Here is an 11,307-nt window from a genome sequence, read left to right on the forward strand (position 1 = left end):
ATTCACTCATAAAATGCCCACTGTGTGCCACTGGGGATGCATATGAAAGAAAGCATTGGGGATTTACTATGGCTTAAGGACCAATACTTAAGTCCTTTTTGCTGTACAATTTCTAGCTGTCCCCACTACTCTCATGTGTACTGAGTTGACCAGGCTGGTCTAGAACTTCCAGGCTCAAGTGATTGTCTGCCTCAGACTACAGTTGTATGCCCCCAAACCCGTCCCTTTGGCTGGCTTTTAAATTTCACATAGATTTGTAGGGAGAAGCAAAAATCCAACTCTACAGATCTGATCCTTGTTGACTTTCAGAATTAAATTGACTTGGAATAGATGAACAGGAGGAGAAGCATGGACATTTCTCGGATGCAAGTTTTGTGTATCCTAGGGGTTTGCAGGGAGAAGTGAAGACTTAAGGACTTGTGGCCCAATTTCAATTGTTAGTGTCCATGAGGTCCCAAGAGTCACTCCAGGATCAGAAAGAATTATGGAGTGAGAGGAAGAGGAGGGGACAAGGACCCCAAGAAGCAGCTAGGGAGGAGAGTCAGTTGTGGACAAAGAATAGTTAAGCTTTGCAGAAGTGTTTACGTTGAGTGAGGAATTGGAAAAGGCGAGTTATTGCTATCTTTTTGGGGTAGTGCTGGGAGCAGAGTCCAGGGCCTCTGGGTCATGGTTTCTTTCTGTTATAGTGAGAGAAGCCGTCATTTGGGAATTTCGATTCCTGATTTATTTGTTTGTTTTGCTTTTGAGACAGGATCTTACTGTGTAGCCCCAGGTGGCCTTGAAGTCACAGAGATCTTCCTGCCTCTAACTCCTGAGTGCTGGGTTTAAAGGCATGTGCCACCATGCAGAGCCTCATCTCCTGCTTTTAAGAAAGAGAAAAGAACACTGTACAGAAATGAACAGTAGCCATGTTGGTCCAGAATGCTTCTTTTTCTTTTTTCATTTGTGCTATGGTAATATACTGTTTTAAACATCTAAGCTTTTATGTTCTTGGATTTGATTTAAAAAACTAATAAAGTAATCTCTGAATATTGAAAAGGAAATCAAAAGAAGTTACATACTTCATGTTCCTCAATCAAGATGCTAGGGAGTGTATTTTTTTTAACTCCTTCAATTACAAAAATGTTTTGAGATTGATTTTATGAGTGTAACAGGGCTCCAGACTTAGTAGGCCCCAAGACTTTAGCACAACTGACTCCATGATGGAAGTATCATTCGGGCTATAAAACTCAGCATGCAGACAGCACCACCTGCCAAAGCTAAAACAGAGGCCAGGTGTACTAATCTTATTTTTGGCTTCTGTGAGCCTGCTTTTGGCTAACTGTTCTTTTTTATTATTTTTTTAATTTTTAAAATTTATTTATTTATTTATTATATGTAAGTACACCGTATCTGTCTTCAGACACTCCAGAAGAGAGCATCAGATTTCGTTACGGATGGTTGTGAGCCACCATGTGGTTGCTGGGATTTGAACTCAGGACCTTTGGAAGAGCAGTCGGTGATCTTAACCGCTGAGCCATCTCACCAGCCCCTAATTGTTCTTGTTAACTGAAGAATGCCAACCCAGAACATGGTTTTTGTGTTTAAAAGCTCACTCTGAGAAAAGCTAAGTGCTACACTGAACACCCACTGTAGTTGACAGCCAGGCTGATAAAGACTTCCTATTGGCTGAAACCCTGTGCAAGCTGTCTTCTCTATGTGTGCTTTGTCAGCATGTGTGCACATGTACCAGGTGTGTACCTTATGAGTAACAATGTCAAAAGAAGTATTGGATCCCCTGGAACTGAGTTAATCAAAGTTGTGAGCCTCCATGTGGATCCTGGGAACCAATTGGGGCCCTTTGCAAGAGCAGCAAGTGCTCTTAACCCCTGAGCCAGCTCCTCAACCCCATATTACTGTTGTTGTTCTTATTTTTATTTTTAGTATTATATTTTGGATTTTTTTTTTGTTTGTTTTTTTGAGACAGAGTTTTTCTGTATAGCCTTGGCTGTCCTGGAACTCACTCTGTAGACCAGGCTGGCCTTGAACTCAGAAATTTGCCTGCCTCTGCCTCCCAAGTGCTGGGATTAAAGGCGTGCGCCACCACGCCCGGCTATATTTTGGATTTTTGAGGCAAGGTCTCTCTGCATAGCTCTGGCACTCTTTGAACTCACTATGTGGAGCTAGCCTCACAGAGATGGGCCTGCCTCTGTCTCCTGAGTGCAGGAAACAAAGGCATAAACAACTACATCTGGCTATTATTATTATCATCATCATTATTATTATTTATTATTATTATTATTATTTTGGAGAGAAGATCTCAAACAGTAGCTCAGGCTAACTTTAAACTTATGGCAATCCTCCTGCTTCAGCTTGTCAAATGCTAGGATTTCAGGCATGTATTACTCTTAACAAATAGCCTTTTGGTATGATTCATATACAAAGATTAAATGTAATTCGACATAACATGTTCTTCCATGAGGGGTGTGTATAGGCTGTCAAGGGCTGGGGAATCTGGGGCAGAGGAGCAGAGAGGCCAGAACGCAGCTCAGCGGGAGGGAGGCATCTAAGTGACAACTGAGTAGTGGCAGCCCTTGGCGACGCTCTCATTAGCCAGTTACAGGAGAAGGGGCGGGGTGACCTGCGGCCTGACTCTGCGGCCATTAAACCAGTCCCCATTGCGCTGGCCTCCACTTGCCTACTTGGGGCGCGAGGAGGTTGGAGAGCTTTTTTCTGGGACCCAAGCAAAGGTGAGAAGCCCGGGTGCCTCTGCGGGTCCCCGAGGGCTGTCTGGGAGGCGGAGAGTGTTTCGGCTGCGTAAACAAGTCAGGCGAGAGCTTCCACCTGTCTGCCATCCGCGGAGAAAAGGAGCCAGGGGCGCGCGAATGCCTGGCCAGGAACCCTGCTGGCGACCAAGTATCCCTACAGCGAGGGATTTGTCTATTCAAGGGCAAGCGCAGGGCAGAGCGGAAGAGAGCGAGAAAGTTGGAGGAGTTTGGTGGAAGTTTCTGGAGGGCCCTGCTAAAAGCTACCCTGCTCCTGGAGACTTGCTAGAGACATAATGAGCTTTGCTCCCCTCTGTGTCTTAGGCATCCACGCTGCTGCTAAGCTGAAGTTGAAGCTCACATATCCTGGAAAATGCTAGCACCCATAGTAAGTACGGGGTGAGAAGCCAAGGGTGGGCCAGGGATGGGAGTAGAGTTTTAATGGTGACTCTTGTCTTCTCCGGGTCTGACTCGCTGTTTTGAAGAGAGGAGCTACACTTTGAACCCTTGGGGGATCAGGTATGAGCTGTGGGTCAGCTGCCACCTGTTGAGCCTCAGCAGTTGGCTGCCACCCTGCTTGAAACAGGCTCAATAGAAAGCAGTAGAGGGGGGAAGTTGGGGGCTGGGTCTTCCTCTCAAACCCGGACCCTGGGCAGGTTCCTGGGTCGAATGTCTGAAGTTGATTCTGCTTAATTTTGTCTTGTCAGCTGACCCATGGCCATCCCTGCTGCCAGCAAACACTCAGCTCTGGCTTTTCCTTCATTTCTTCCCTCCATCCCCCTTCTCTTTTCTTTCTTTCTTTTTTTTTTTTTGCTTTTGTTTTTGAGACAAGGCTTCAGGTAGCCCAGACTGGCCTCAAACTTCCTATTTATCGAGGACAGTTTCTTACTTCTGGTTTCTCTACCCCCACCTCTTGAGTGCTGGAATTATAGTTGTGAGGCCCCATACCCAGTTTTGTGAAGCCCTCCTGCATGGTAGGCAAGCACTCTATACCGACTGAGCCACATCCCAGCCGCCCCCCCCCCCCCCCCCCCCGCATCTTTGTTAACCCATGATGTCTTGAGATTGGAACGGGACAAATGTCTTCTTCATTTTAACAAGACTCTGTTGATTTGGTTCAGGGTTTTGCAGACAACCCTCTTGGGATTGTGCTCCAGCTGAGTACCTGGTGTGGGATTATAATCAAGTTCAAGTTTATTCTGTTCCCAAGTGAAAACAACACTTAAAATCTAACAGCTCTCATAGCAGCAGAGTCACTCCAGGCTGCACTTTCTGTTTCTGGTACTGTGAGGCCAGGCTGTTTTGCTTTCTGTTTGAACCCGGGAAAACCCAAGAGCACAGAAGTTAGCACTATATTTTATATTTTCCATATAAAGCTTGAACTCTGCGGAGCCGTGAGGAGCCGACTCACAAAAATACGTGTTTGTCTCAGTTGTGCGCTTTGACTGTGTAGCCGTGTGTTGATTTAATTTTCTCGTAGTAGACAATTTAAAAAGCGTGTTTGTGTATATGTACGTGTGTGTTTGTGTATGTGTGTATGTGTTTTGGGGGGCATGCATATGCCGTGGCAAACAGGTGGAGGTCAGAGAGCTGTTTGCAGGAATTAGTTCTCTTCTTCGCTATTTGGGTTCTGGGATTTGAACTCAGGTCATCAGGCTTGGCAACAATCTCCTTTGCTTGATAAGCCACCTCACTCATTTTTTTAATTAAAAGAGTAAGAAATAAATATACACCAATTGCAGGCTTATGTAGAAGCTATGAAATCTCACTGTTGAATCCTCTCTCCTCAGACTGAGGAGACGTGTCACTCTTTCTCCTACATCCAGCTCAGTATGTACTGTCATCTCATCTCCAGGGCTGTGAATGAAGGCATGGTGGCACACACCTGTAAACCCACCACTTGGGATGCAGACTTGGAGGCTATCCTTGGCTCTGTGGAGAGACCTTATCTCAAACAAAATAAAACAGGGTTGCCAGGTGGTGGTGGCACATGCCTTTAATCCCAGCACTAGGGAGGCAGAGGCAGGTGGATCTCTGAGTTTGAGGCCAGCCTGGTCTACAAAGTGAGTTCCAGGACAGCCAAGGGCTATACAGAGACACCCTGTCTCACAAAACCCAAAACAAACAAACAAACAAACAGTGCTGAAGAGATGGTTTGGTGGATAAGAGCACTGGATGCTTTTCCAGAGGACATGGATTTAGTTCCCAGCACACTCATGTTAGCACAGCTAACAGGCTGTAACTCCCATCTCAAGTGATCTGACACCCTTTCCTGGTATCCAAGGGTGCTGGACACACGTGATCCGCAGACACATGCAGTCGAAACACCCATACACATAAAGTAAAAAGGTAAAAACAAACAAACAACAACAACAACAAAAACCAACCAACCAACAAACCAAAAAACCCAAAGCCCTAACCCAAACTAAAAATGCAGGGCTGTAGGGAGAGGTCCAAGTAGCCCACTGGGCAGGGCTCTGTGGCTTGGGGAGGAGAAGGCAGCTGGAAAAGCTCAGCCCAGATCTCTCCTTGCCCTCAACTTTGTAACTGGATAGGAGGTTTATTTTTTGAGGTTTTGATGACAGGTCCTTTCACATCCACCCACTGCAATGCTGAACTTTGAGTATGTTTCCTGGAAGTGAGAACTAAAAGTAAAACTAAGTTCGGCAAGGCCAGGGTGCATCTCAAGCCTCAGACCAGGCTGCACAGGCTGCCTTCTGTCTTCGTTATTATTGTGTTTTTCTTTCTTTCTTTCTTTCTTTCTTTCTTTCTTTCTTTCTTTCTTTCTTTCTTTCTTTCTTTCTTTCTTTCGTTTTTCGAGACAGGGTTTCTCTGTATAGCCCTGGCTGTCCTGGAACTCACTTTGTAGACCAGGCTGACCTCGAACTCAGAAATCCGCCTGCCTCTGCCTCCCGAGTGCTGGGATTAAAGGCGTGCACCACCACGTGAGGCTTATTTATTTTTTGAGATAGCATCTCTATGTAGTTCTGGCTGCCTCAGAATCTACTATGCAGACCGAGGTAGTCTCAAACTCAAAACGATCCCCATGCCCCTGCCTCCCAAGTGCAGGTATTAAAGGCGTGTGACATCAAGCCAGGCTTACTGCTTTTCTTTCTTTCTTTCTTTCTTTCTTTCTTTCTTTCTTTCTTTCTTTCTTTCTTTCTTTCTTTCTTTCTTTCTTTTTTTCTTTCTTTCTCTCTCTCTTTCTCTCTCTCTCTTCCTTCCTTCCTTCCTTCCTGTCTGTCTGTCTTTATTCTCTATTTTTTATTTTTAAATTATTATTATTATTATTTTGGTTTTTCGAGACAGGATTTCTCTGTGTAGCCCTGGGTGTCCTGGAACTCACTCTGTAGACCAGGCTGGTCTCGAACTCAGAAATCCACCTGCCTCTGCTTCCCAAGTGCTGTGATTAAAGGCACACGCCACCACTGCCCGGCCCTAATTAATTTTTTATACTCCATATTTTTTTCTGCCCGCCCCCTGTCCACCCTTCTACTGTTCCACATCCCATACCTCCTCCCCAAGGAAGGGACCTTAGATGAAATACCCGACAGTAGGGAGAGGGAACTTATAGAGCCCACCTCCAGCAGGAAGATAGGACATCAAGTGAGGGATGGGGTTGCCATCCCACAGTCAGAACTCTGACCCAGTATTGTTCCTGTCTGAAAGAATTACAGATATAGAAGTGGAGAGGAGCCTGAGGAAAAGAAGGTCCAGCGACAGGCCCAAAGTGAGATCCAGCTCAAGGGGAGGTCCGAAGGCCTGACACTATTTCTGAGGCTATGGAGAGCTCACAAAAAGGGACCTAGCCTTACTGCTTTTTGATCTGAGCTTGACATCTGGGACTGTCTGTGGAGCTGGCTTGGGTGCAAAGAAAGGGGAGAGAAGAGGATGCTTCTGATGCAGAAGATGCTTCTGGTCCTGCAGGCCACAGCTTCACTCCTGAAGCTGAAAGGGGCTGGAGGGGTGTCCCTCTCTCTCCCCGGGCCATCAGCCTCTGATGAGACCCTCTAAGTGCCAGGCTGAATGCTGGTGGGCTGCTCCACTCCTTACCCAGTCTAGGTGTCAGGGTGGTGTGGAATGGTCACTTTTATTTATTTATTATAGTCATTCTGTCTATGAGATCTGTAGAGCTAGGCATGGTCAAACAGATCCTTGTAATTCTTCCGCTGGGGAGGCAGCATGCAGAGTTGGAGGCTAGGCTGGGCTCCAATGAGACCCCCATCTCAAAAACAAATAAGTGAAGTCCACTACCACCAGCACTATCAACAATGACAGGACAAAACAAAGTACCATCAGCAAGGAGAAACTAAATCAAATCCAAAACGCAATCAGAAACAGCTGGGCTGTGACCATAGAAACAGGAACAGCTTGCTCTGCAGGGTGAGAGGGAGGAGGCCTGGAGGCCTTTCTCTTTCACTCACCTTATCTGTTACTAGACCTTGAAGCTGGTTTCAGTTTAGAAGAGAGCCAGCTCTAAAGCTGAAGCTGGGGCTTTGCAGAGTGAGAGTGACAGACAGGCTTTCTCTGTGGACCCTACATAAAGCTCTTTCAAAAAATTTTAAAAGATTTATTTATTTATTTTATGTATATGAGTACACTGTAGCTGTACAGATGGTCGTGAGTCATCATGTGATTGCTGGGAATTGAACTCAGGACCTCTGGAAGAGCAGTCAGTGCTCTTACCCACTGAGCCATCTCTTTCACATTTTCCTACCCCTTTGTCTGCTTTGCCATTGGATACTTAGATCCAAGCAGGTCTGTGGTAGAATGGCTGCCATGGCTGCTGGACCACCTCTGAGGCCTTGGGTAAGTTCACCCCCACCTTGAAACTCATTTTTCTCATCTCTAAAATGATGCTGTTATAAGGATTCCAGGTAACTTGTGGATGCCCCAGTAAGGCTTGGTGGTGGCGTGTGAGTAGGGGGTTGGGGTGGGGCCGTTCTGAAAGCAGAAAGGGGCAGGCTTACCCTGGAGGAGACTAGGCCTGAGGTTTGGCGCTGGTGAGCCTAGGCAGGCAGGCAAGATTTCCTTCTTTTTCCATCATGCTTGGGGCTTTAGTACTTCTGACATGGGTGCACTCTGGGGTTGTCCTTTCTGACTAACTAGGCAGCCTGGGCAGGGACATAAGGAAGGCTAATGTGTCAGGCCAGGTCTTGTCTACCTTTCTTCTGGCCCAGAGGCTGGGAAGTCAGAGCTGTCAGACTCTTCCTTATTCTTTGCACCCCTTCCCGGCACCCATCTTGCCTACAGCATAGGCTAGCATTTTTCTTTAGGTTTAAGTGGTTTTACAGTGCTCAGCCATTATCACAATTATTTCTTACAGAAACCATACTTGCATAGGTATTAGGAGTCCTGATTAATCAGAAAATTCCCAGAGATCGATTCCAGAAGTTTCCCCGGGTTTCCACAGGTGCCTGGTGTGTTTCTGGGGGAAGCCTCAAGCTCCTTGGATTTTCTTTTCTCAAAACCGTGGCATGGAGACTCTCCAGCTTCTCACTGATTTTTTGTTTTTGGCAAGACCCAGGCTTCTTTTGTTTTTCACAAGTTTCCAGACCTTCTTCTCAGTATCAAAAGTGAAAGGCCTGCTCAGGAATTTTTCATGTTGACTGGGGCATGTGGTTTACAGGAACAGGGAGAGAATTCTCCCAGGTTGGGTTTCATAAGTACCAGAGTGCCCTTGCTGTTTCTGCATAAGGCAAACTCACAGCGCCCAGCCACGGGAGTGACAAAGCTGCTGACTGCTAAGCGTTTCCTCCGTGCGGCTTGTGTTTGTAAAACAGTGCCCACACGCACATTCACGCAGTGTGCATCGGGAGGCTGAGAGGCAAGAGGACAGTTTTGGGCGCTGTCCCTTTCATTTCTATTTTATCTTTTATTTTATTTTTTATTTGTGTGGGTGTTCTGACTGCATATATGTCTGTGTAATATGTGCAGGCAGTGCACACAGAAACCTGAAGAGAGCTTCAGATTCCATGGGACTTGAGTTACAAACGATTGTGAGCTGCCATGTGGGTGCTAGGATTCAAACCTGCGTCCTCCTAAGAGCTCTTAACCACTGAGTCATTCAGGCGGGAGGGGACTTCGATTTTTGCTTGTCTGGAAAACCCCAGTTAGGCCTTTCTGGCTGGCCGTGTGCCCCAGTGCACGGATGGAGAAGAGAGAACTTTTAGGAATTACTTCCCACCTGCTACCTTGTTGAGGCAAGCTCTCTCGTTTCCTCCTTTATGTAGAGTACTCCAGGGTACTTGGCCTATAGGCTTCTGGCACCTTCTCCTTCTCTGCCTCCTTCTTGCTACAGAGTGCTGGGCCGCAATGTATGCCACGCCTTCTGGGGTTTTGCATGGGCTCTAGACTCAGGTGAACTGGTTCATTTGCATAGCAGGTGCTTTTACTCATTCCAGTTTGCTTTGCATTTTTGTGTAGCTCTGGCTGGCCTGGAACTCAGAGATCCAGTGATTCTCTCTGTCTCTAGAGTGACAGGATCAAAGGCATGTATTGCCACCACGCCATACCACACTACACCACAACACTCTGGCTTTTTTTTTTTTTTTTTTTTTAAACTGGGTTCTTGAGATCAAATTCAGACCTTTGTGTTTCTGTGGCAAACACTTTATCTACTGAGCTATTTCCTCCTCCACCCAGTGCTTCATAGATTTGACTTAATCTTCAGGATGAAACTTTGAATCCGGTTCACATATAACTGTCCTCATTTTATGGCTGAAGAGAATGAAGCCTAGCGACAATTTGGATAAATTTGTCCAGGACTCTGTGGTAAGTAGTTGAGCCTTGGTTTGAACACAGAGCCCTAAGCATAGTCCCTGTGCTGTTTCTGAAAATTAAATCCTGCTCGAGTTAAACAGAGCCATCAGTAGCCAGGCTTAGTAGTTCAGGCCTGTAATCTAGGAGCTGAGGCACGTAGTGCCTTGCACATTTAAAAGGCCATTACTGAATAGAAAAGCTGGTGGTTGGTTGAGTGGAGGACGGTAAATAGACATGTGAGTAAATCATAAAAAAAGAATAAATGAACTGTTGACTAAAACAATCCCTCTGACAATTTAAACATGATTCTCAGAGATCCTGGAGCCTTTTCTGCCTTTTACATTTCTAAATAGTTCAAACCAATTGTTTTACTTCGTATTGGTTTAGAGACGATAGTTTTTATCTTGGGAATGGCATTGCTAATGTAACTCTTTATTACACTGGCCACACTACTTAAATACCATAACCTTTTGGAAAAGCCAGTTGACTGCTTTCAGTGGGTCCAGCCTGCCCTTCTCACTGTCTGGGTTGCAGTGCTTGGGTCATCCATGCCTCTCCTGCTTCCTCCAGTGCCCTGTGTGGCCTTCTTTCAGGCTACTTCCTAGTGTAGCAGTCAGGATACCCACCCATTTAGAAACCTGCCCTAGAACAAACCTCTAGTGCAGCCCACCCACACCTCAATATTGGCTGCTGTTAGTCAAAATCCGAGTCAAAAGCTTTCTGTTTTCAATAGGTGATAACCTGCCTTCTTCTTTTACTGCTGTGGCAGCTTTGACCCCCCCAACCTACCATGGTCCCCTCTTATGTGCTCTGAGCCACCACACCAGCTTTCTTTCAAAAATATTTAAAATGTTATATTTATTTTATGTATTTATTTTATCCTCCATTTCCCACCTCTCTCTGTGGCGCACGTGTGGAAGTCAGACAACTCTGGGAATTGGTTCTTTCCTTCTGTAGTGGGGTCTGGTGAGAAAACTCAGGTCATCAGGTTTGCATGACAAGTGGTTTTGGCCATTAAGTCATCTTTCCAGAATGTCAAATCTCAAGGTGGTTTCTCCCCTCCTCTGATTCTAAATTGAATATCATTCACCCTCCTCACATTCAAACAAAACCAAAACGAAAACATAGATATGTATTTATTTAAAAAAAATTTTTTTTTGAGTAGGCTTTCTTTGTGTATCTGTTCTGGAACTAGCTCTATAGACCAGGCTGGCCTTGAACTTCACCTATCTCTGCCTCCCAAATGGTGGGAGGTATGTGCTACCACTGTCCAGCTATTTAAACAATTTTAAATGCTAGAAAATCAATAATAAATGAATACTCCTAATTGAGAGTTTTATGAGGGCTTGGTAACAGATGGCATCTACCTTTTTCAGTTAAAAAAACCCAAGTATTCAATATGTGAGCATTTTCTTCTCACTTATTATTATTATTATTTTAAATAATGGGATTGGAGAGATAGCACAGTCAGCAAAGCTCTTGCTGTACAAGCCTGCAGTCTCGACACTGGGGAGGTGGGGAGAGAAGAGGCCCTGGAGCTCCTGGGCTTGCAGCTAGCTGAGTTAGTGAGCTCCAGGTTCAGTGAGAGGCCCTGTCTCAAAAGATAAGGTGAGGAATCTGATGGCGACCTCTGGGCTCTGTACGCACATGAGCACACACACAGACAGGCATACATATGAACATTAACATACACAGAGACACACAAACACATACATACATGAACACACACAGACACATGCATATGAACAGTCACAGAGACACACATGAACACTCACACTGATACAGATACATCACATACATA

At 45.6% G+C, this 11,307-nt stretch overlaps 1 protein-coding gene across 1 annotated transcript in view; it reads left to right on the top strand.

Annotated features, from left to right (window-relative positions):
- Positions 1-2,619: 2,619 nt before the first annotated feature.
- Positions 2,620-11,307, top strand: part of LOC110285658 (HRAS-like suppressor 3) — a 28,412-nt gene continuing 19,724 nt past the window's right edge. The window contains exons 1-2 of the mRNA XM_021151982.2: positions 2,620-2,729; positions 3,069-3,132. Coding sequence (XP_021007641.1) covers positions 3,118-3,132 — 15 coding nt within the window. The 5' untranslated portion in view covers positions 2,620-2,729; positions 3,069-3,117. The remainder of the gene's footprint in view (positions 2,730-3,068; positions 3,133-11,307) is intronic.

This window comes from Mus caroli, chromosome 19 (assembly GCF_900094665.2).
Source record: "Mus caroli chromosome 19, CAROLI_EIJ_v1.1, whole genome shotgun sequence".
Classification (NCBI taxonomy): Eukaryota; Metazoa; Chordata; class Mammalia; order Rodentia; family Muridae; genus Mus; species Mus caroli.